A 26,733-nucleotide genomic window follows, 5' to 3' on the forward strand; every position below is an offset into this window, starting at 1 on the left:
ATTTTCTTTAAAACTAGTCTCCATGAGCATCTATACATCTGTACGTACATCTATACATCTATAAATTGTTGCCTTAATCATAGGCAACAATTTGTACAAGTGCAGAATTTTTCTTCCAGTCTGCTGCCAGTTATCCTGGGGGGTCTACAGGGGAGTGTGTTAGGGCCATTGTTGTTTTTAATTTATATATAATTTAAAAGAGGTAATACCAAAGAATGTCTCAATCAGATTATTTGCTGACGATTGAGTGGTTTTTAAAACCATATCGGATGCAAATGACCAAGCCTCTTCACAAGCAACTGTTCTGGCAATTCACGACTGGTGCGAGAACTGGGGTATGGAACTGAATAGCAAAAAAAAACTGTCCTTCTACGTGTAACAAGGAAAAAATGTCCGAGTACCTTCACTTAGCACATTAACGGCAGCAATATAAAGGACGTTGATAAATATAAATACCTAGGCATAACTCTTACCAGTAGTCTTTCATGAGGTGTGCACATTTCAGATATCTGTGCGTCAGCTTTTCAAAAGCTATGTTTTCTTAAGAGGAAACTTAGAAATGCTCTTGTAAGTGTTCGGCTTCTAGCTCATAACGCATGTGTTAGGTCGAAGTTAGAGTACGCTTCTGCGCTGTGGGACCCATATGTTAAGAAAGACACAATAAAACTTGAGGGTGTTGACGGAAAGGTTGTACGGTTTATATTCGGAAAATGTACAAGGATGGATTCACCATCGTCGCTGATGAAACGTAATAAGATTACAACATTGGAGATACCTAGAAAAATAAACTGACTTTTGTTACTTTACCGCTTTATGCCCGGAAAAATCACCCTATGTGAGCCAAGTTATGCTTAACCTGCTGCTACTAGGAGAACAAGGCACACAGCGGAACATTCATTGAGGCCTACTTTTGCGAAAACATTTCTACAAATACAGTTTTTCCCTAGAACTGTTAAAGCGTGGAATGAGTTGCCGCCAAGTGTTATCAAGGCCGAAGACTTTTCGGCAGAGCTGGAACATTTCTTTTGTGAGCAATAGATACATACAATTGCATAAATTTACGTATTTGCTGGTGGTTTAGTTCCGTTATGTCTGTTTGGGTTCCTTTTGTTTTGTTGAAAATTGCTTCTCCATTGTGTTAGCACTGTTGCTTTTGCCCCTTTTGCTGTTTGTGAGTTTGTTGCTGTTATTTATTGTTTGCCATTCCGAAGATGCCCCTCTTGCTAGGGCCAAAGAATTGGCCTGCAGTATGGTTAAGTAAATAAATAATGAATAACTCCTTGGGTTGCTGCTTCAAAATGTCTGCAACTGACTGTTTGACGTCATCGTGCGATACGAAACTGGTTCGCTTGAGCTGTTTCTTCAAGTACCCCAATATGTGGAAGTCGGAAGGAGACAGGTCTGTGCCGTATGGCGTATCTTGCAGCATTTCCCTCTTGAACTTTGTCAGTTTTAAGTTAACTGCATCTGCGACGTGGGGATGGGCATTGTCGTGGAGGAAGATGATCCCATTCGTCAATTTTCCACGTCGTTTGTTCTTAATTGCGACACGCAGCCGATCCGGTGTTCCACAATATAGGGAACGATTCTCCGGGTTTTGCAAATTCGATCAGCAATGGTCTCTGAAGATCGAAAAAAAAAGTCAGCACCTTTCCGGCGGGAATGACGGCCTTTGCTTTCTTTAGGGGTAGTGAATTCGAATGTTTCCACTGTAAGCTTTGCCTTCTCGTTTCAGGCTCGTAGTAGTATGAGTCATGAGTCATCGCCGCTCACAACTGCAGACAAGAAGACGTCACCCTCACGGCTGTACCGGATTGGATGAGTTAAGGCAGCGCCGAACCTCTCCGTCTGCTGGCGGTGGTTCAACATCTTGGGCATCCGTTGCGCACACAAGAGCAGATAATGGAGATCTTCATGAATTATGGTGTGAGCCGAACCGTGACTGATGTTCACACACTCTGCCAGTTCATCGATGCTTATCCTCCGTTCTCGTCTAATCAGCTCATCAACATTTGCAATTGTGCTGGGGGTGATGCGCACGGTGTCCTTGGCCCGGTCTTGGATCGTCTTTGCAACTTTCACGTCATTCTTTGAACAGTTTGCTCCAACGCTTCACAGTGGCCGATGAAATACAACGTTCAACGTACACGGCCACCCGTACGTTGAACTTCTTTCTGGGAAACACCTTCCGCTGTCCAAAACCTCACGACACCACGACGTTGAACATTTGGAGTGTCCATTATGTCACGCAACCATGTAAAGCCAGTGTATGAGAGCATTAAAGAACATTTATCCTCACACCTGCGTGTCCTTTTTGTAAATGTGTGCTACGCGCATGCCTCGCACATAATAAACCGAACCATTATTGCTCGGGGTGGGTTGGCTCACTTTCAGTTGACTCAACGTAGTACAATAGAAATGCGAAAATACAGCTTGAGAAAGCGCAAAAAAGTGTCACTGGAAACAAAGTTCACTGCACGTATACTCAAAGCCTCGCAAGAAAGTATTTAAAATACGCATAATTCTCCAATTAATCTACGTATCTAAGAAAAAGTCACTGTATATGATGCGCCAAACAAAGCAAATAAACATGTTGCGCAATCACAGATTCACAGACCAGAGAATCCTAAGGCGCTTTACTGCCACTGGTGTATCACGCGGGAAGGAAGGCGGTGCGCTTCCTCCACGCTTTTCTCACTTGCGCACACAAGACTGAGCCACCATCTTCGGCTTCCCCCATGCTTTCACTACGCTTTCACTCGCACATACAGCATCTTGCGCGCGCTCGCGATGTTATCGCCCTTGGACTTTTTACGGAACATGAGGGCGACGGCGACACAGGAATGCGCCTGGAGTGTGCATATAATTTCGCTCGTAATAATATTGTTACGGGGTTAAAAACAGTCAGACGTGTATTTACAGGATATTTACAATAATTGTAGCGGCTGACAAGATGGTAGACCGTTCGTTTACGCAAGGTTATGCTACTCGCTGCCCAGTTTACTCAATGATCTTAGCAGATGCAATATCGATGTGCTCCCTTGTTCCGCAAAAAATCTGCGTGATATGTTCCTGCAATCTTGACTGTGTACCGTTGTTCTTGGTGATTTTTGCCCTTGGTGTTTTTGCTCTTATTTCTCTTTTTCTCCTTTTTTTTTGTTTCCCCTTAACGTTTCCCACCTGCCCTGCTGCTGCCATTGTAAATGGAACCTGGGGACAGTCAAGCTGCTTTTCCGCTGCTTTTTTCCACTTGTTTTTCCGCCACAACCATGTATCTCCTTGCTTGTGGAAACAAATAAATGAAAGTCCAGAGCGTCGTCTTCTTCCGACTAAGCTGACAACGTTTTCTTCGTCAGCGTGTCACATGACCCCCGGCGGCGGAAGCACCGGCTCGGTGCTGCTTAGGAGGCGGGCGAGTGGTACAACTTAAGACGCGCGACATTGACCACGTCGGAGCGATGCAGAGCCACGGTTGGCTCAAGAGGGGCAATTTCGTACGTGACGTCCGTTACATTACGCAAGACACGGTACGGGCCAGTGTAGCGTGAAAGTAACTTCTCCGAGAGGCCAACGCGTCGCGACGGCGACCGAAGAAGAACCAGTGCGCCTGGTGTGTAAGGGACGTCACGATTATGGACGTCATATAAGCGCCGCTGATTGTCCCGCGACTCCACAAGTAGACGTCGGGCAATATGGCGTGCTTCTTGAGCTTTGAGTATGGCTTCACGGGCGTACTCGGACGTGGAATTCAGGCTAGCAGGCAGAATGGTGTCGAAAGGTAGCGTAGGGTCGCGGCCAAACAAGAGGAAGAATGGAGAGAAGCCGGCGGTATCATGGCGAGACAAATTATAGGCGAAAGTAACGAACGACAGCGCAACGTCCCAGTCGCGATGGTCAGCGGAGACATCATAAATGGACAGCATGTCAGTAAGGGTGCGGTTAAGGCGCTCGGCTAGACCATTCCTTTGTGGATGGTATGCAATAGCAAGTTTGTGTTTAGTCGCGCACGAGTGCAGAATGTCGTTGACAACTTCAGAAAGAAAGTAGCGGCCGCGGTCGGTGAGGAGCTGTCGAGGGGCGCCGTGGTGAAGGATGACGTTCTCAAGGAGGAAGTCGGCGACATCGGTTGCACAGCTTGTCCGAAAAGCCCGTGTGATTGCATATCGGGTGGCGTAGTCTGTTGCTACAGCAATCCACTTGTTTCCCCAATCAGACGTAGGAAAAGGGCCTACAAGATCAACACCTACACGGAAGAATGGTTCTGATGGTACGTCAAGTGGTTGAAGGCGACACGCAGAGAGTGTGGTCGGTATTTGCGCGGTTTACAAAAGTCACACGAAGCGACATAACGGCAGACGTCACGGTATAGACCAGGCCAATAGAAGCGCCGACGAACGCGGTCATAGGTCCGTGACATGCCAAGGTGACCGGCAGTCGGGACAACATGAAGCTGGGCGCGAACAGCCTGACGCAGGTGCTCAGGCACAACGAAGAGTAGGGCAGGGCTGTCCGTGCGCATGTTAGAGCGTTACAATAGACCATCCTTGAGTTGAAACATGCGAAGGGAAGGATCGGACGTCGTTGAAGTGAGCCGTTGAATACGGTCTTTTAAGGAGGCGTCCCGACGTTGTTCGGCGCCAATATAGCGAAAAGCAGCCAGAGAGAGAACGGTGACAGGTATGCCGGCCGCAGAAACATCAGGACGGTCGACAGGATGGCGCGACAAGCAGTCAGCATCTTGATGTAACCGGCCGGTCTTGTATACAACTGAATAGTTGTATTCTTGAAGGCGCAAAGCCCAGCGGCCAAGGCGCCCTGAAGGTTTTTTGAGGGATGAAAGCTAACACAGAGCGTGGTGATCAGTGATGACTGTGAATTGGTGGCCGTACAAATAGGGGCGGAATTTACCCACTGCCCAAACGAGAGCCAGGCATTCGCGTTCGGTGATGGAATAACTGTGCTCAGAAGAGGAAAGAAGGCGCCTGGCATAGGCAATAACACCTTCTCGCCCTTGTTTCTGTGTCAAAATAGCGCCAATACCGTGGCCACTGGCATCGGTACGGACTTCAGTTGGAGCTGACGCATCAAAGTGAGCGAGAATGGGCGGAGACGTAAGCAGCCCAATCAGCTCGGTGAAAGCACCAGCTTGCTCAGGGCCCCAAATGAATGCGGCGTCTTTCTTGAGGAGCTGAGTGAGAGGGCACGCAACGTTCGCAAAATTTCGGACAAACCGATGGAAGTAGGAGCATAGGCCCAAGAAGCTGCGAACATCCTTGGCACATGTTGGCACGGGAAAGTCTTTCACTGCCCGTATTTTATCGGGATCAGGGCGTACACCAGAAGAATCGACGAGATGCCCGATCACAGAGATTTCCCGACGACTGAAGTGGCACTTGAACGAATTTAATTGTTGCCCCGCCTGACGGAAAACAGATAGATAGGCGTTGGAGGTGTGTCGCAAAAGTCGGAGGAAAAACGATCATGTCATCCAGGTAACAGAGGCAGATGGACCACTTGAAACCCTGTAGCAGGGCGTCCATCATTCGTTCAAATGTGGCCCGGGCATTACATAAACCGAAAGGCATCACTTTGAACTGATACAGGCCATCGGGAGTAATAAATGCTGTCTTCTCGTGGTTCATGTCGTCGACGGTAATTTGCCAATAGCCGGAGCGAAGGTCGATGGACGAAAAATATTGTGCTCTATGCAGGCAATCCAGGGCATCGTCAATGCGTGGTAGCAGATCGACGTCCTTCTTGGTTACCTTGTTGAGGTGTCGATAACCCACGCGAAATCGCCGACTGTGGTCCTTCTTTTTAACTAGTACAACAGGGGATGCCCATGGGCTGCAAGAAGGTTCTATGATGTCTCGAGAAAGCATCTTGTCAAGTTCATGTTGGATGATTTGTCACTCAGTAGGTGAGACGCGGTAGGGTCCCCGATGGATCGGGCTCGCATCACCGGTGTTTATTCGGTGTTTTGGGACAGATGTTTCTCCTAGAGGGCCCAAGGTGCCAAGGTCGAATATGTCCCAGTATGAGGGAAGGAGGCAACGTAGTTCATTAGCACGCTGGGCCGGAAGGTCGGGAGCAATCATTTTTGTTAGGGCATTCAAGTCTGAAGGGACTAGGGGCGAAGCAAGTGTTGAACACGAGGAGATGTTACAAGTTAAAGTCGAAATGGTGTAGTCTCTGGCCGGCGTTATTTGCGCCAGGGATATTCCGCGCGGGAGTGCTTGTGCACAAAGTCCAAAGTTCACAAGTGGAAGGCAGGACGCGTCTTCCGAAATGGTAATGATGGTGTGAGGAAAAGCGACGTTATGCGTGAGCAGGACATCCGGATTAGGGGATACGATGTAGTCACCATCTGGTATAGGAGGAACGGGGGAGACACCTATGTAGGTAATGACACGGTGTCGGAGGCGAATATGCTCTGTGGAACATAGCCGTATCGGAGCACTATCGGGAGGGTCAATAGCAGCAGGTAGAGTGAGCTGCACAACACCAGCAGAACAGTCTATCAAAGCGGAATGTGTAGACAGAAAGTCAAGGCCCAGAATGAGGTCGGGGGGGCAGTGCTCTGGAACATAAAATAAAACAGAAGTATGATGTCCGGCGACACTCACGCGAGCCGGACACATGCCGATAACAGCAGGTGTTCCACCGGGGTTGACTTGGACCACAGGCGACGGGGCAGGAGTAAGGACCTTCTTGAGACGATTCCGAAGCTGAGCATTCATCACAGATATGTGCGCGCCAGTGTCAATCAGAGCTGTAACAAGTACAGCATTCACGTTCACTTTAATGAGGTTCCAATGTGTGGGCAAGGTCTGAAGAGGATTTCTGCGTCGGGTCGGTTTGGCAGCATCACCTCCAGGTGCTGCACCCGTTAGTTTTCCGGAAGGGTGCGCCGGAAGGAGCTAGGGGACGGTGATCGGCGAGATGGGGGCGATCGGGAGAAGCGGCTACGTGGCGAAGGAGCGCGGCTAGAGCGGGTAGGTAGAAAAGTGTCGCCAGAATGTACTGGCTGCGTTTGCGGGGGGAACCGAGGAGCAGCATGAGGGCCGTTGGATGGGAGGTAGGGCCAGGGGGTCGAAATCCACGAAGACCGGTAGTGACGTGAAATATGGCCGATACGGCCACAAGTGAAACATATAGGCTTGTCCTCTGGAGTGGGCCATTCGGCCGGATTGCGATACCGCGTTGGGGCATTCAGGCTGCGATTAGGTATGACAGTGCTCGACGGAGTGTAGTCAGGTTGATTAACTGAGCAGACGTTGGTCAAGCTAATGTTGACCAATTCCTGGCGCACGACGGACTGTATGAGTGAGACGGTCGCCTGGCTATTGTCGGGGCCATGGGTTGGGGTTGTGACAGGAGATGCGGCTTCTGTTTCACGTCGGATTATATGTAGGACGTGATCGGGCGATCGGGCGTGAGTGGACTGCGGAGGTCTTCACAGGTAGACGTAGCAGCCGTGTTGGGAAGGCGGGGAAATGGCTGGGCAATGCGGCGACTCTTGGTTTCTTGAACCGCCAGCATTCGGTAATAATGGCTTGCACAGTGGAAGAATTCTTGAAAACAAGGAGGTGGAAGGCGTCATCTGCTATACCCTTAATGACGTGTGCAACTTTATCAGGTTAGGACATCTTCAGATCCAATTTGCGGCCCAAACAAACTATCTAAAGTGACAAATAAACCATAAAAATAAACTTTACCAGCAGTTCGTTAAAACACGTAATGCGGACTTATGGACTGAATACAAGACTGTTAGAAATATGTTGAATAAAGAGAAGGAAAGGGCAAAAAGGGACTACTACTACCCCATATTCGATCCACAACGTCCAGAGCGACGTAATGCCATGTGGAACAAACTAAATGAAGTACTGAATAAAGGAGCCACTCCCACTAAAATCGAAAATCTGAAAATAGACGGAAAAACGTTAAACGGAACTGAGCTTGCAGAACAATTCAATGATTTCTTCGTGAAAATAGGAAATGCCAGCCACAGCGCACAAACAACAACCGGCATAAACCCCATACCAAACACGCTTTTTCTTAAACCAACTTCTAGTTCCGAAGTAATTACACTATTCAGCAGAATAAAAAATCGTCGCAGCTGTGATTCTGATGGCATAGAAATGCGACCGATAAAGTATGTATTAGATATCATAGCGGAAGTACTAACAGATATCTACAACTTGGTGTTATCAACAGGTATTTTTCCAACGCTCATGCAACTAGCAAAAGGTATCGCAATATACAAAACAGGAGACAAAAACAATTTAAGCAATTATCGCCCAATATCCATACTCCCCATTTTCTCGAAATGCCTTGAAAAAATAGTAAACGATAGAATTGATATCTTCTCTAGAAAGTACGATCTTATCACTGAATATCAGTATGGTTTCAGACAAAAACGTTCAACTGAGAGCGCTCTATTAGCCCAAAAAGAAATCATATTATACAATATCGAAAACAGGCTCCTGACACTTGCATTATATTTGGACTTCAGTAAGGCGTTTGATCGCGTAAGTCATGAGTTATTATTAAATAAATTAAAATGCTATGGATTTAGAGGCATCTCGCTCTAACTTGTTCAGTCGTATTTGAGTGCGTGGTCTCAGTACTTTGAAATAAATGACTTTAAATCACGCACACAACTAATTAAAATCGGGGTGCCACAAGGCAGCATTCTAGGGCCTGTATTACTTCTATATTACATCAATGACATAATCAACATCGACGAAGATTGCAAATTTATAATTTATGCTGATGATTGCACACTATTTTTTACTGGAAGAAAGTTAGGTGCTCTCGAGGCACTAGCAGCAAACACCTGTTATAAGCTTCGCGATTGGTGCACTAAAAACAATTTAATGCTAAATGAAACAAAAACAAAATGTGTCCTTTTTCGAGCCCTTGGCACATCCCTACATTTACCTCCCCATATTACCCTAGGCCCTTACAAAATTTCAGTAACTAAATCAATTAAGACGCTTGGAGTAATTTTTAATGAACATGTATCCTGGAATGAGCAAATAGATCAGATTAGCTTAAAGCTGAGATGCGTGGTTGGCGCTTTAAATCGTTGTCGATATCTTTTGCCTCTTACCATAAAGCGACTTATTTATCAAGCTCTCTTCCATGCTCACTTGAACTACTGTGCTTTAATATGGGGAAACACTACATTAACCAATTTGAATAAGCTAAATATACTTCAGAAAAGAGCTATTAGGGCAATAGAGAACATACCATACCTTGAACACACCAGCCATCTTTTTGTGAAGCATAAAATTGCTACGGCGAACAATATATACAAATGCAGGCTGCTACAATCCTACATTAGTGCAACTCGCGGAAAGCTTGACACATTTCTCATACTTGCAAATCTTGAACCTACTCAAAGTATTTACTTCCATCGGTATAAACCCCCCTGGAAAACTCCATTCTCACGCACTATTTACGGAACGCAAAGGCTTAGCTACACATTACCAAGCACTCTTAACGCATATAAGCAGCAAGACATCGAAATCAAAACACTAAACCCAACCAATGTAGTTAGCTTGTTTCTGTAACTGCGCATTCCTTAAATTGTATTGCATTATATCATTGTTTTCACTAAGCGTAGAAGTACGATGTGAATTTGTCTCCTCTTGCTTTATTATATGCAAAAATAACCCTATATGTACAATTTTTCGCACTGGTGTATAATAATTATTTGCTTTCGTTCAAGTGTTTACCTTGTCACTTTATTTATTCACTTTTCGCTTGTATAATTCTCTTCTTGCTTGTATATTTACCCTGTCATTGCTCCTACAGGGTGGACGGTGCTTAGTCAAGCTGCAGTATCTGCAGCTTTTTCGCCGTCTCCCCTTTTTCACAGATGTTTTTGTTTGGTGAAAATAAAACACTGACTGACTGACTGACTGGCGTCCTGGATGTACGCGAGGTAGGATTCAGTACACATCTGGACACGCGAAGCGATGTCTTCTTGGGCGGCACGTTGACGTCCAACAGGCTTGCCAAACAAATCTTTCAGCTTCTGTTTACAAAGGTCCCAGCTGGTAAGTTCCTCCTCGTGGGTCTGAAACCATACGCGTGCCGTGCCCGCGAGGTAAAATATCAAATTAGCGAGCATGATGGTCTGATCCCAGTGGTTGCTGGAGCTCACCCGCTCATATAGTTGAAGCCAGTCTTCAACATAACTGTCGTCGGTGCCAGAAAAGGTTCCTGGGACGCGGGGTTGTGCTAGTATGACGGTGGGCGTGGGTGCCGACTGGCCCCAAGCATCCTCGCCTTGTGCTGACATTGTAGATGCAGCCAAGGAGCGCCCGCTGCGTAAATCTGTCCTGATAATGATCCCACAACCTCCACCAAAAAATGTTCAGGTTTAAAGGGGGGAAGAAGAAGAAGCCGAGGCGAGCGGATGCGTGTCACATGCACTCCGCAGTTTTTGGACTTTTTGACCCGTCAAACCCTATTGGACCACCAAAATTTTGGCTGGGATCGACGCCGGTACTGAAGAGGACCACGAGGACCCCAAATTCAAACCGGTGGGTCCAATATTTTGGATTTTATCGGACTTTGAATTTCCCCCGTGGTCGGCCGGACGGTAGGCCTAACGAGACCTAGCACGAGAGCGGGGCTCCGCGGGCTTCGCGGCCTCGGCCCGAGGTAGAGACGACCCGGAGCGAAGTCCCGAATACCCAACCCCAACTTTGAGCAATCATCGACGAGAGGACCGACAGGTTTCGTGGCGGAAACCCAAGAAACCATGGAGGAAGATTTTCACGACGCCACCGAGCCCGTCCTCGTGCAAGATCGAAGCGGGCCCGCGGCAGGCACCCAAGCCCCGAAAGGCAGCACCCCAACGACAGGAAGACCACAGGCAGAAAGCAATAACGACGTGGACCCGGAATGGGAGATCGCCATGTCCAGGAGACAGAAGAGGCGCCAGCAAGACGGCAAAGGATCGAGCAGCCAAGTTTTGGCGGGAACGGCACTAGGGAACAGAAATTCCCTAGGCGACGAAAAGATCACAGGCGGCGCGCCAGCTGCGCCGAAGCGAGTAGGAGGAGAGGGGCTGCCGCGGAGGAGACTGCCTCCGCTCCCGAAGGACGATTTAAAGATAGTGCTCAGGCCGAGGGGACTTGCAGTCAAGAGCTTGCAGACACGCCAGGTTGCGCGAGCGGTGGTCGCGGCCACCGGATCCGGATGCAAGGCTGAAGACTTGATCATCAGGCTGCGCAATGGCTCCAACATCATAATAGTAAGCACCGACAACGAAGAGGCGGCCCAACGTATACGGCGCATCACGCAGCTAACGTTCGGGAACAGCAGCTACGCCATCAACGCACACGTGGCAGCGCCGGAGGGCACGTTGCGGGGGGTCATCCACGGGGTGGACGCGGGGACCTCGCCGGAAGAGCTCAAGGCGAACCTTAGAGTCCGAACGCAAGGAGTCAAGATCTTAGCAGCCAGGATGCTGGGACGGTCGAGCACGGCGGTCATCACATTTGATGGCCCCATAATCCCGAAGCAAGTACTCTACTACGGTGAAGAGATGTGGTGCTATCCGTACCGCCCTGCGAGACAAGTATGCTACAAATGCTGCCAGCAGGGGCATCGGTCGGACGTCTGCCCGAATCCGGAGGCCAAGGCCTGCAAGCAATGTGGCTGCCAAATCCAGCGGAACAACACCAGTGCACGCCCAAATGCCTGATATGCGGGGGTGACCACGTTGCAGGCACGCGGGACTGCAAGCAACGACTCAAGACGGCAGGCGAGCTGCGAGGAGGTCCCCAGCGACATCAGCAGCAGAGGCGCAGCCGCAGCCGAAGCAGAGGCGGCGCAAGAAGACCGAGGTGGTTCCGAGACGAGGGCCAGGACCAGGGTCAACAAAACTTCAATGCCTACCGGAGCGGGTCACGGAGCTGGAGCCGCGACCGGGGCCGGAGCCAGAGCCGAGGGTCCAACCGGGACGGATCCTATCCACCCCTGGGCGGCACGGGCCAGCAGCAGCAGCAAAAACAGCAAAAGAAGAGCGGCGGCGGCGTTAAGGTGAGCTGGGGGGCCGGCCCTCCCAAAACACTTTTTGCTCCGCACTCGGGACCACACACTAACAACACGCAGACAGCGGCCGAAAGGCAATTAAGCGAGGAAAACAAAAGTCTCAAACGCAGTAGTGATCCAGCTGCGCCATTTGCGCCAATTTGCTACAAATGTACTTTCCTGCGCCTTGCGGCGCCAGGGCTGTTTTATTTGCGCCAGATGCGCCAAACTGCATGAACGAACGCGATCTTAGAGGGCGTTCATTTTCGAGTTGGCAACAAGGAAATTATTTTCCACGTTGGCAACCATGTACCATGTGCTTGGTGCGTTTGGTTGGTTGTTCGTCCATTTTCAGTAGGTTCCCGCGCTGACGAGACGTTTGACTGTCATGTGTTTGTGAAAAACCAGTCAAGGAATGTTCCTCGCCGACTCGCACTTAAGATGGACAAAAGTAAGTAGTTTCTTTTTTAATTTCGTGGCATTTCTTAATGTTGTGCCCGTGAAATACTTCAGTTAAAGGCTTCGGCTATCGCGTAGCGCTACAAGCATTACTGGCTGCACCTTGCTATTGAATCGGTAGAGAATTTGTAACTTGCCTAGCTCTTCCGAGCTCTTGTCTACTGATGGTTTTCGTAGCGGGAGTGTCCGAATTCCGTACGTATGCGTAGGGACGTAGTCCGTGCTGTGTTTCGTGGTTCAGAACATCCGCATCTAAAGCGCAGGACGCATGGTGCGAATTTGCGCGCGATCGTTCGTACGGCGCGCAATAATCCGACCTGCTGTATGTTACCGTTCGAGAATCATGGTGCGAAACGAACGAGTGAGTGGCACCGAATACACTACGTGAATTTCAGCAGGCACTCTTGTTGACGTTAGCGGATCATTGGACGGGCCGGGCCGCACGTATCTGGCGGCGCGTCGCGGATCGGGCGCCCCACCGTGCAGAGCTGCTTGTAGCATACTCGGAAAGGAGTAAATAAACATTTTTTCTGAACATTTGTTGAGCGTCGGCCATATCAATAAAAGCAGGCGCAGTAAGCCCCGTTGTCTCGCCGCAATGGTGTGGCAGCCACCGATCGTCGGGACGCCGGGTTTCATGACGTGCAGCTTCGAAGTCGCTTTTTCCCATTATTTCATCTGAGGAATGAATCGCAGTCGATTTTTGCACTGCTCTTCGAGTGCCGCGGCGGAATGAATCAAACAACAAACTATAGCGCCTTGTGTCACCTTGCCAGGGCCGTGCGATTGTCTGCGGCCGTCGGCCCCACGCGGCAGCCGCACGGCAGCATCCAGAGAGTTGGTCACACGTGCAACGTGCGAATTGACAGCAATTGGGCGCCGTGCGTTTTAGGTGAGAATAGTCGCACGACAAACTGGCATCCAAATTCGCACCATGTGTCAAAGCTGTACGCAAAATGCTTGCTCATAGTACTAAATGTTTGGTGTTAACACCTTAGAGTTAGTATAACAAGATCTGTCAACGAAGTAATGTTGGCACGACGTCACGTGATGCACTCTAAAAAAACATAGGTATTTGGGTAGTCTTTCTAAAGCGTGCTTTTGTCATGTGAAAATTTCCTGCCATCAAATAATTTTCTCTTGTGTTTTCAGATCGCAACACCAAGTTCAATGCCTGTGTACTCAACGAGGTGGACTCCAATAATGATCCAATCAATCGGTGGTGCAAGAGTGGAACCCGAAGTACAGATGCATTTTGTATTCTCTGCAACTGCACCATTTCTTGCGTGCAACATGGAACAGCAGCAGTGAAGCGTCATGCAGGAATGAAGAAACACATTGATGCCGCTGCTAGACACAGAGACCAGGATGGGAATCTTCTTCCACCCAAATTGGTGCAAGGCACACTGGACTTCTCTAATGGGTCTAGTAATACGTCACTTGAGCACCAAGTCAGCAAGGCAGAAACTATTTTTGCTTTGTCTGTTGTCGCCAAGGGAATTCCTTTTTCATGGGGAGACACGGCAACTTCGATTTATCACTGCATGTTCCCTGACAGCGGCATAGCCAAAAAGTTTAGCTGTGGAAGGATGAAATTGGCACGGATTGTATCAGATGGACTGGGTCCCTACTTCAAAGGACAAGTGGTGGCTGAGCTATGCAAGCCAAATGTTTATTATTCCATTATGATCGATGAAACACCAAAGCCAGAGCTAAGGGTGCAGCAACTAGATGTCCTGGCACGTTACTTCTCCAGCAGCCAACAAGAAGTTGTTGTAGAGCATCTTCAGTCATTCGATCTTGGCCGTGCAACCGCTGAAATAATTGTGGGCTGTATAGAAGAAGCAATTGCAGATCTGCCAAAACAAGGACTTGTTTGTTTCTTTAGCGATGGGCCTAATGTTATGAAGAGCGTAAAAAACAAGCTTCAGAATCATGTGGCACCAAGCTTAATCGACATTGGCAACTGTAATCTCCATAAGGTTCATAATGCATTTGGAAAAGGCTTGGATGCATTTGGCTTGGATGTCGAAGAAGTAGTAAGAAACATCTACTACTACTTTAAAGGTGCTGTCCGCGCTGAAGCACTCAAAGAATGCCAGGAGACCTTAGGAATTCCTTGTCATGTATTTCTACGCCACGTTTCTAATCGCTGGCTGACACTACAGGACTCGTTGTGCCGTGTTGAAGAACAGTTTGAAGCACTTTGTGCCTATTTTATTAAGGGAAGTACATCAAAACAACGATCTGACACTCGAAGCCTCCACAACAAGCTTGTGTCAGCATTTTCTGAGAAGCAACTTTTGCCTAAAGTGTTGTTCTTAAAGAACTGTGCGCAGCTTTTTAGTGGATTTCAGCTGCTGTTTCAAAGGCAAGAGCCGCTCTTGCACATACTTCACACTGAACTTATTGCTCTGGTCCAGCGAGTCCTAAGTCGGTTCCTGCGTCATGAGGCCTTTGCAGACAAGAGCGCTGAAGAACTAAAAAGGCTAGACGTGACGGATTCATCTCTTTGGAAGTCAAAACCTGAAGTTGGTACAGATACCGAAAAATCAATGCTTCAGTGGGACTCAAGTGAGAAGAAGCGGTTTTATCTTGGAGCACGGGCTTTCTACTTGGCCTGTGCCAAGGACCTTCTTCATAAGCTTCCGCTTGACAATCGAGTTCTTCAGTGTGCCAGCCTCCTCAGTTTACAGTCAACAAATGTTGAGTCCGAAGTGCGATCACTAAAATACCTTGTGTCGCAGCTTCTTCAAGTAATCAAGAATGAAGAAGTTTTGTCAGTAATTGATGAGTGGCATATGCTGAAGTGTGACTCCAATAGTGCCCTTCTGGCCCTTGAAAATGAACGAATTGATGCTCGTTGGGCCAAAATATTTGAACAGAAGTCTGCTGGAGGTCAACCAAAGTATCCGTTGCTGTCGAAGCTTATGAAGTGTCTGCTGTGTCTACCACATGGCAATGCAGACTGCGAACGAGGGTTTAGTGAAAATAAACGCTTGTACGAAAACCGCTACTCATTATGCATTGCAAGCATTAACGGACTGCGCCAGACAAAAACATACCTTCGCCGCTATGATGGAGATGCCAGTAAAGTTCCCTTGTCTACAGAGCTGCTGCAAAGTGTGAGGAGATCCAGAGCCCGATATGCAGAGAGAACTGCAAGTGCACATCAGTCGGAAAGCAGAAAAAGGCTTGGAGGCAAAGACTCTGGGGCCGATATTGTCGATGAAAAGCGGCTCCGAAAGAGCTTGGAAGAAAAGGTCACCTCATCTAGGGCACTGCTGAAGCGAGCAGAAGACATAATTTCTTCTGGTTTGAATTCCAAGAGCCTGGAGCAAGTTGAAGCTGGGCAAACTTTATTAGCTGAAGGCAATTACACTTTAAGCCAAACCCTCTCACAGCTGGAAGATTTGAACAAGAAGGCAAGCAAAAGGCAATAAATGCTGCAACATGCATATCTATGTTCGTTAAATAAAAGAAAATTCAAGACACCCCTTACAATTTGGTTTTTGGAATTTTTGTCATAACTTTTAATATACTTTAATAAGCTAGTGCAACACCCGTACTTCCTCCTTCATTTGCAGTAGTGCATTAAATCTAATGGACTGGTTCATTTCTTGGTGGTTTGTAAAATGTGCATGTACATAAGACTTAACCTGGTGATAGAGAACTACGACAAATATGGCTTTATCGAACTGTGGCAGTCATCAAAGCCTTAGTTTTAGTGGTTATGAGAGAGATACCCTGTGCAATTAGTAGCTGCTCCAATTGCTGCTCCAAAATTGAGTTCTGATACAAAGTTGCTCCAAAGCAGCATTTTCTCTGCTCCAAAAATTGCTCCAAAACTTGCAGTGGCTGGATCACCACTGCAAACGCGAACTCGAGCTAAGCCGAGAAGAAACGCGACAACTCAGAAAGAGGATAGACAACCTAATTAAAGAAATGCAAGCACTCAGACGAGCGGGCTACTCGCCGATCAGAACGCCAACGCCACCACCGCAGGCCGTGGCACCAGTGCAGCAAAACACAAAGGAGAAAAGCTTTAATGATGAAATCAGGAATTTCATGACTAGCGTGCAAAACCAAATGCAACAGATGCAAAATCAGATGCAACAAACGCAACAAAAGATAGCTCTGCAGGACCAGAGCTTCCGTAACTACGTCAAAAATCAAAACACGCAGAAAACCACTAATGACGCCAGGGATAGGCTATACAATGACAGGCGATTCGGATCAGAAACCCAAGGTACAAGCAACAACAGTAACAACGCAACATGGCAGGACAAAACCAACCAGAAGTATGGCAGTGGAACTGCAGAGGGTACAAGCGCAAGCAAGGACTCCTGCAACAGTTCAAATCTACGCGAGAAAATCCACCAGATATAATCATGCTACAGGAAACCAATAATACCCCCGCACTCAGGGGCTACACGTGCCAGGAGAGTGGCCGCACCGCGACCCTCATAAGTAACAAAGTAGTAACCATAGCGCATAAACAAATCGAGGACACCCAGATAGAACACGTGATCACGGAGGCGATTCCCAAAAAGAAAAGAAAGGCTAGAAGTACGTACATAGTAAACTTGTACAGCCCACCTAAACAGACAAAAGGAAACTTTATTAAACTTTTCGTGGAGGCCAAAAAATTGGCGGGACAAAACACCCTAATCATAGCGGGAGACTTTAACGCTGAAAGCCCGCGCTGGGGCTATAAGAAGGAAGACAAGAAGGGACGAGGCATCTGCACGGCGGCAGAAAACACCGGGTGTGAGCTGCTAACCGATGAAAACCAGCCGACTAGACAGGGAAACAGCGTCAGTCCAGACACGTGTCCCGACCTAACCTTTATCAGGGGCGCCAAGCAGGCAGAGTGGGAAAACCTGCTCGAGAACCTTGGCAGCGACCACCACATAATAAGAGTCAGCACGGTTGCAGACAATGTCAAGAGGAAAATTGGTACTGCTCGGCTGACGGATTGGGACGCCTTTAGAGCACACTGTCGACAGCTAAAGGGTAACATTACCTCGGTTGAAGAGTGGAGCCAGCAACTGAAGCAAATTCAGGAAATGTACACGCAAGAAGTGCATAGAACGGAACAAACACCGGAGGTAGACAAGCGGCTCCTCGGGCTCTGGGAGACTAGACGCGGGCTCACCAAGAGATGGAAAAGACAAAAGCTAAATAGGAAGCTAAAGGAGAAGATAGCGGACATCACTAGGCAGACGGAAGAGTACGCGACGCAGCTGGCCAGACCGGGGTGGCAACAGTTTAGCAACTCGCTGAACGGGACCCTAAGTACGGCCAAAACGTGGCGCATCCTCAAGGCCCTAATGGACCCGAGCAAGAACAAGTCCGAAAGCGGCAAATCGATCCAAAGACTGGTCCACCAGTACGAAGGTCCCGAAGAGCAGCTCCTGAAAGAAGTCCGAGAAAAATGCTACGGGAAAGACCAAATCGAAGGTTACAAAGGAGATTATCTCGGTGAGGAAAACCCGAAAATGGACCGACCCATCACAAGAGAGGAGGTCACCGAGGCCGTGAGAGCGGCCACCAAGAATACAGCGGCGGGAGCGGACAAGATTCGAAACTCGCTCATAAGAAACCTAAGCGACGAGGCAGTCGATCAGCTGACGTCGTACCTCAACACGCTCTGGCAAGAGGGGAAGGTACCGGCGGAATGGAAACGCGCCATCGTGGTCATGATACCCAAGCCGGGCAAGAAACTACAGATCGAGAATCTCAGGCCGATCTCGCTTACGTCGTGCCTGGGAAAACTGTATGAGAGAATAGTCACCAGAAGGATCCAGCAGCACCTGGAGAACGGGGGGTGGTACCCTGACAGCATGTATGGCTTCAGGGCCAACCTATCGACGCAGGACGTCCTCCTGCAACTCAAAGAGGAGGTACTCGACACAATGCCTAAGGCGGGTGAAAACGTTGTGATGGCGCTCGACATCAAAGGCGCCTTCGACAACGTCAGCCACGCGGCCATAATGGAGGGCCTGAACAACACCAACTGCGGAAGGAAAGTACACGACTACGTCAAGGACTTCCTAACCGACAGAACGGCAACGGTAGGACTGGGGGAGTTGAGGAGCGACACCTTCTCCACACCGTGTAAAGGCACACCCCAAGGCTCCGTGATATCGCCCGTGTTATTTAATGTGGCGATGATCGGCCTGGCAAAACGACTCGGCGAGATTCAGGGCATCCAACACGCGATGTACGCGGACGACGTCACGGTTTGGGTCACGCAAGGTTCACTGGGAGAAAAACAAGAGAAGCTACAAGAGGCTGCGCGCTGTGTCGAAAAGTACACCAAAGAGAGGGGACTGGTATGCTCCACAGAAAAATCCGAATTACTGAGAGTAGGTAGACACCCCACCCAAGCAACGCTGGAAGTAACGCTTGATGGTCATAACATCCTGGAAAAGAATATGATCAAAATCCTGGTCATGTGGCTACAGGGCAGCAGAAAATGCAGCCACACCATCAGCCTGCTGAGCAAAGTGACGGAGCAGGTGGGCCGGATGATCAACAGCGTCTCCCAAAAAAGATACGGCATGAAAGAGGAAGACACACTCGAACTCGTCGGCAGCCTGGTCGTCAGCCGAGTCATCTACTCGCTGCCGTACCACGCGATGACCAAAGGAGAGAGGGAACAGGTGGACACGATAATCAGGAAAGCATACAAGACGGCTCTCCATCTGCCGAAAAACACTTCAAGCGAAAAACTGCTCCAACTGGGCATCAGCAACACTTTCAGCGAACTGGCGGAAGCCCTGCTTGAAACGCAAAAAGCCAGACTCAAAAGCACCCCTGCAGGGAGAGCGCTCCTGACTAGGCTGGGACGGGACACGAGTGGACACGTAGATAGATACGCAGACGTGCCCGACTGCTTAAGAAAAACAATAAGCGTTAGGCCAGTACCTAAGAACATGGACCCCAACCTCCACGGGAGCAGAAGGCAGGCGCGAGCCGAATACGTGGAAAAGACACTCGCGCTACTAGAGAACACGGTGTACACGGATGCTGCCACGTACCCGCGAGAAGGGAAGCGCATGGCCACGGCGGTGGTGGTGGACGGCGACGGGAATCTGATCACATGTGCGACGGCAAAGGCAGCCGACACAGCGGAGGCTGAAGAAATTGCCGTGGCGCTGGCGGCAGTAGAAGGATATAGGACAGGCAGGCCTCTAAACATCCTAACAGACTCGAAGGAAGCGTGCAGAAATTACACGCGGGGCAGGATTAGCAAAGCCGCCCTCAGAATTCTTGGCGGAGCCAACTTCGCCGAGAGGAACGTTACGCACAAGTTAATTTGGATTCCGGCCCACGCAGGCATAGAGGGTAACGAAAGGGCAGACAGCCTAGCTCGAGAGACCACGTTCCGAGCAGAGCAGTCGCGCGCCCCGGAGTATCACCCACACGCTTGTGAGGGAGGATACACAGAAATCTTAAACTTATACAGAGGGATGAGAGCCAAATATCCCCCACCGCACAAAGCTCTAACGCAGGAGGAAGCAACGAGTTGGCGCAGATTGCAGACAAACTCCTTCCCAAATTTATACATCCTAAACAAAATGTACCCAACACAATATAGAGACATCTGCCCATGGTGCGGGGCCACACCCACACTATACCATGTCACATGGGAATGTAAACATAATAAATCATTCCACCAACACAATAACCCGAGTGCGGAGCAATGGGAGAGTCGGCTTACCAGCTGCGAGCTCACGGCCCAAAGGGCCTTAGTGCAGCACGCTAGTGAGGTAGCTAGGCTCAGTGGAGCCCTGGAATAGGGGCCCACCCTTGCTGGAAGAGGCTCCAAATCGCCGGCGCCCAAGACGACCGAGACCTCGAGACGCTAAATCCTTGAAGGTACCAAAATAAAGTTTCTCTCTCTCTCTCTCTCGGGGTTAAAAACAGTCAGACGTATATTTGCAGGATATTTACAATAATCGTAGCGGCTGACATGATGGTAGACAGCGCGCGAAGTCCAGAGCGTCGTCTTCTTCTGACCAAGCTGACAACGTCTTCTTCGTCAGCGTGTCACAATATAATAGGAGTATCCGTCAACTGAAAAGTCCCATGGCCCATTACTTTCGGCAAAAGAAGAAGTAATAAAATCGAACTCTCACCATGTGACAATGTCCGCAACAATGTCCTTTTGGGTGTGTGTGGGGGGGGGGGGGGGCACCGAAATGAACAAATGCAAAGGAAAGCATCTTGGTCACAACCGAATGCCTACTTTGGGCACCTAATGTGGCTAACGAAGGAATATCGAAGAAAACGTGAGACGCTTCGTCCACAGAGAACCATATGCATATTGCTCGGTATCCTACACCGGGGAGACTAGACAATCCGGAGAGGTTAAACTCAAGCGAACGCGTTGCAATCCTTTGAGTCCCCACAGTTATAGTGAACTAGAAGGCTTTCTAGTGGCGCGACCGAAGCGCGCTCCTCGTGCTTGCCCCTGTCTCCGCTTGTGGCGAAAGTAGCGGCGGCTCTGTCATCGCCCACTCTTCCCATTTAGTTTACTCTGCGACGTGGCCGGCGTGACTCTTTCCGTGTCGTGCGCTTGTTTATCCCCGTGAAACGGCTAAAAATGCAGCGTCTAAACCATTCTTACGCACCAGGTTGCACAACTGGATATGCGCGTGTGCAACACAGTTGTAAGTTATCTCTATTTAAAGCCCCGAAAGACGAAGAACGACGGCTTCTTTGGGAACGTAACCTCCATTGACTTGACAAGCCACTTCACGCCAATTACTCTGTGCGCGAGTTGCACCTTGAACCGTATTTTACTGCGTGAGATTACGTGCATACCATTATTGCTGTTGAAGTTAGAATGCAAGGGGCACGCAACGCTTGCCCCTAATGCAGTTCCGACGATTTTGCCCAACCTGCATGCATATTTGAGATGAAAAACTCCGGCTCCGCAAATCGGCAATTAATTGCCATAAATTGCCTCAGCTATTACAATATTGCCAAGAGCGTGATTGGATCAAACGTTCGAGAGTAATTTGTAAGCTCCCTTTTGACAGTTGAAGACCGAACTCCTAATTCGTACAAGCAGCAGTTGATTGTTCCTTGATGAGAGAGATCTTGAAGGCGCCGAAGGTTCGCCTGATCGCAGCTCTCTGACTGTACTGGACCACCCATACATTATCCATTGTATTCACAAGGAATTATTCATTTATTCACAAGGATGTGTGTACTGAAAACAAAGTGTAGTGCATGCATGAACCAGGCTGTGAGCTTGAGATGGAAAGCGCTTAAATGCTGCCGTTTTCACGAAATCTTGCTACTTCGCTGGTCTTCACTGCCCTTCACTAAAGCTTTCCGTGTTTATCAGTGAACTTGAAGACATTTTAACTTCTGCTTTAGCAAGAGTCGGCTACATCGATACAGCATTATGGATCTGTTGGCAGTCATCAACAGGAGCAGCATTGGTGGCGTTGGTTGTGCTGAACACTGCTAGGTATTAATCGCGAAGTTGATAGATTTTTTACGTCGTCATACGAATGCATTTATACATAAAGGGTCTGAATAAGAGTTCTGATGAGAAATGAAGTGCATGGCAGCAACTGAAGTTCAATCGATTATAAATGGCTGCAGTGCCATAAATGTATGCTGCCATTATTATGCCTGTCCTAACGCACTGCGTTAATTTTTGAATTATTTTGCCAATAAGAAACTCTTTTAAATAACATGTGCTTTTGTTCCCACGTCAGATGGCCGCAAGCTGGGAGAAATGGGAAAGGATATGTGTACAGTAAAGTGTTGTATTTCTTTAATGCCACCAGTAAACCAAACGTAGAGTGAGCTCCCAAAACATTCGCGTAGTGTACTGGCAAAAGTAATTACGTATTCAAAACTAGTCTATCATATTGTGTCTGCGACAAGTTTTCATATCTGGGCAGCGGTGATAGCAAAGTAGCAGGGGGTAAACGCTGGCAGAGAAAAAGTGATCATGTAATCGCTGCCTACTCAGTATACATGGAAGTGAGCTGCAGTTTTTAACATGTAGACATGTAAATTTAAAGCGATAATAAGACTTTTTTGATGGAATAGTTTTACACGCCAGTACGGCCAGTTGCGTGCACAGAACTGCTGAAATAAAGGGTTCGTACAGTGCACGTATTCAGTCATTTTGCAAAGAGAGCAGAAAACGCGAGAAAAAGAATGGGTGTAAGGAAATGTGATAGAATGTTTGATGCGTGTACCATTTCATACGTGACGTGCCACCGAGCGTGCTCAGAAGTAGATAGCGGTGCCGGTTACTCTAACAGTTCCATTTGCGTATTTCACTGCAGTAATGAGCAAAGCTGTTTTAAATCACCCCATTAACGAGCGCATCCGTATGGATGCGCGTTCCTTACGAACAGCTGAACAAATATATCGGACGTACAGTGAACTCGCTAAACCAACGCTTCCCCCCCCCCCCCCCTCCGCATTTAGTTCCTAGTTTCGTAGTGACACACGGAGCACGACAACATTTCTTCGTTCTCTACGCGTATATGGACTTTTTTTTTTTGCTCCCTTCCAAAGTACCTGCTAGCGAGTTTCTCGTAAGAAACCTCGTTCATTGCAATGCTGCGCCGCTGCAGGCTGCAGTGCAGTCGGCGGCAATTGTGAAGAGTGGTCGACGCCAGCGCCACCGCATCATTCCACGCTGAAAGGCCCGCTCCCAGGTAGCCGCTAGCGCCAATAGAAAGCCTTCTAGTTCACTGTACCACAGAGATGGCGGCGAGCGACCATTGTTTGTTTTTCTTGTCTGCTAGCCAGAAAGCGTCCGAAACATTGCCAGGCGAAAATCCGCTCGGCCAGAGAAAAACGAACGCGCACTGAAGTGGGCCGTGCGGCGGTCAGCGCGACACAAGGAAAAAATTTTGAGGATGCTTAATCTTCGCCTTTAAGTGTGCAACGCGACATCATTCGAAGATCCACGGCCGTGGAAGATCCCTCACGATTTCTCACGCTTCCCGGCAATAGGAGCGTATGTAACCGTAATGTTTACCGGGCAACGCTGGCCGTGAACGCTGTGCACGAAGACGGGCTTTGAGGAAGAAACGCGTTTCTTGTGTGGGCCGCGATGGATGGATGGGTGGATGTTATGAACGTTCCCTTCGGAACGGGGCGGTGGGTTGCACCCCCAAGCTCTTGGTATTGTACTACCTAATGTACCACCTACGTAAAAAAAAGAAAAAGAAAAAGAAAAGAAACACGATGAATTCCCATAAGCAAATTTTCTGAACCCCTATTGTGAACTTTGTTTTTGTACGTCTTCGTTTTTGTCGTTTCCTTACTTTTCTTCCACCAAACTTCCTATCGCCTCTTACTAATCTGTATTGCCGACATGTTTACTTCCTCCTGCTCTCGCTGAGCCAAAGGGCTTCACGGAGGCCAGTGGTGCTAAACCGTTCGCTGGGGGGGGGGGGGAGAGAGAGGGCCCTTTATTAGAAAAACAGAGAATTTTGCTGGCGCGTATATAACCGCTGGCATGCTACTCTGTAAAGGGATGGGGAATGGGATTAGAAGATTGCAGAAAAGAGTGGGAGAAAAAAAGGATAAAAGTAAATGTGAAATGTCCGAGTTGACCTGATACTATTACAGGTGACATGGCGGGTAAATTTAGGCTTTTGTACAGGAAGTGTGCAATTTTTAAAGCTTTCCTATTTGACCGATTTCTGTCAGGTATTTGAACAATAAATCCAAAACCCGTCGCTGTTTTGAAGGGCCTGGCATTGGACCTAAGATGCTCGGTAACGTTAACGGTTCGTGGCAAATCATGTCCATTTGGTGCTCAAAAAATTGTCTCTCGTCGCGGTACGCGGGGCATTCTAGTAATATGTGCTCAATTGTCTCTAAGTTGCGACAATTATCACAGTATGGGTTAGTGGTAAGTCCTATGTGGTACAGATAATTGTTCGTGCATGCCACGTTTAGTCGAAGACGATGGTACACTGTTTCTAAGTCCGCATGATGAACGATGTGGAGTTGTAGAGCCATATGTGAAAATGTGCGTTGCGGCTGCGTATTCTTTGTGCATATATTCTAAATCTATCTGATAAGTCGCTGCTTGAGGCATTTTCTTTTTCTCATTGATTCCAGGTATATATGGCACGATTTCCAGTGGGGACAGTGTCCATGGTGAAATGTTTCGCGGCATAATTTGTGACGCCTGAGCAGGAATCGAAATAGATATGCTTCCGACGGCCTGATGTAGCACGGGTTTTGGAAATATCCTTTAAAAAGTGAGTCTTCGTATGAATGACGTGGCGGAGCTGTATCCGAGGTGTCTCCTGCGAACATAGTACTTCCAGAGGCAGGCATCCAGCTTCTGCTACAGTCCCTGAGTGGGATGACCCCTTCGGAAGGCCAAGACATACGCGAAGGCAGTTGTTTCGTGCTGCCTCGAGTTTTCTCTTGCTTGTGGGAGATATTTTGTGCAGGATCGGGAAGTAATATCGTAGTGTTTTGTCGACGTAGGCCTTATGGAGGAGCACCATTGATCGACAGTTGCTGTCTCACGGTGATCCGGCTAAAAATCGGAAAACGTGCGACGTCGAGGAAATCTTCTCACTCAGTTTTTTCACTTGGGGCGACCATGTGAGGTTCCTATCGATCGTCACTCCAAAAAAACCTTTGCGTCTTGACGTTGGGCACATATCTTCAACAGGATAGAAAGTCGGGCGAGTTGGTACGGTAACATGGTCCTATCTGCTTCTAGTCTCTGTCTTTGTCACTTCGCACGACAATTCAAGATCAGATATCTTCACATTCTAATGAAACATGCTCCATCGTTTCCCTAGCTTTACTGCAGCAAGCACATGCTTCATCTTCCTTCTTAGCTTTACTGCAGCAAGCACATGTTTCTTCTCCCTTCTTATATCTCGCTTTATAGGTGCGTGTTCTAGGGCATCCTGATCGCGCTTCGAAAAGTAATGAACTTCCCTTTCAGTTATCAGAAATTGTTTCTTTCCTGACCTAATTTTTTCATCTTAGGTAGTTACACATGTCAGGTTTCTTTTTCATTGCCACCACTCATGAGATTATTTCAGCCTCTCTGACCTTCCGTTTGACGTTCTTTGTTGCTGTGTTGCTCACCCTACAGGCCGCATGCTTGCTGGTAAGTTTCCTAGTGCTTTTCCTCCCCTGTGAATCAATATTATTCCTGCACAAATACCTGAACGCTCTCCCAGCCCATTTACCTTTCCCCTACATTCATCAGTCGTTCTTCATAATTAATTTTACTACGAACTTCCCTCACTTCAAAACATGTCCAACCCATATTTAGCTTCATTTGTAGACTTCCCGTGAGCGCCCAATGCGAGGCGTCCCACTGACGTTTGGTTGCCATGGAGTCCTGATTGAACCTTTAATTTCAAGCAAACAACCGCATTTCCAAACGGAAGTCCTGGAACCATTACACCTTTCCCCATTCCCCGCTGCGCCTCGTACCTATTGTATCCCCATAGCGCTCTGTGCTTCATTATGGCGATGTTTCTCTTCCCAGTTACTCTTATTGTTTTTTTCCTGTGTTTCCATACATCTATTGTCTTCGTTTATTTATATACCAATGTATTTATCTTTTTTTACCCGAAGTATTTGCTGGCCCTGTATTGTCACTGTCTGTTCACTGTTTTCATTGCATACAATAACAAGTGATTTTCTAACGCTAAATTTCAAACTTATATTGTCGCCTTTCTGTCCACTGCTATTAGCCAGACGTTGCAAATCATTTTGCTTGTTAGCTAGCAACACAATGTTGTCCGCATAAAAAAATTTGGAAGCTGCTGTTCTACTACGGTATCCGCTTGTTTTTATGTGAGATTAAACCCGATATTACTTCCTTCTAGCACCCTCTCCATGCTCACCATGTTTCACTCACCATCATAAACAGCAGTGCGGATAAAGGGTACCCCTGCCTCAGTCCCTTGTTGATATACACTTTCTCCTCGCTCCTCATTCCTTCCCATTCAACGCAAACGGTATTTTCGAGGTAACTCTCTCTCAAAAGTTGTAGGCAATTATCACGTAAGCCTTCCCCATCCAGAATATCCCACAAAATGTTGGGGCCTACGTTATCATACGCTCCTGTAATGTCTAAAAAGGCCACATACAGTGGTCTCTATTCTATTCTTGATATTTCAATACACTGAGTAGGAACAAGTAAGTTATCCAAACGCCTACCTATCCTAAACCCAG

General features: G+C 48.1%; 1 protein-coding gene across 1 annotated transcript; it reads left to right on the forward strand.

Moving 5' to 3' along the window:
- Positions 1 to 12,452: 12,452 nt before the first annotated feature.
- LOC139059499 (uncharacterized) lies at positions 12,453 to 25,442 on the forward strand. Its single transcript, XM_070537923.1, has 4 exons — positions 12,453 to 12,505; positions 13,666 to 15,938; positions 17,232 to 18,292; positions 25,430 to 25,442. Exons 1-4 carry the CDS (start codon positions 12,496 to 12,498, stop codon positions 25,440 to 25,442), a joined length of 3,357 nt encoding a protein of 1,118 aa, XP_070394024.1. The 5' UTR covers positions 12,453 to 12,495.
- Positions 25,443 to 26,733: the final 1,291 nt, after the last annotated feature.

Source organism: Dermacentor albipictus, chromosome 4 (assembly GCF_038994185.2).
Source record: "Dermacentor albipictus isolate Rhodes 1998 colony chromosome 4, USDA_Dalb.pri_finalv2, whole genome shotgun sequence".
Lineage (NCBI taxonomy): Eukaryota > Metazoa > Arthropoda > Arachnida > Ixodida > Ixodidae > Dermacentor > Dermacentor albipictus.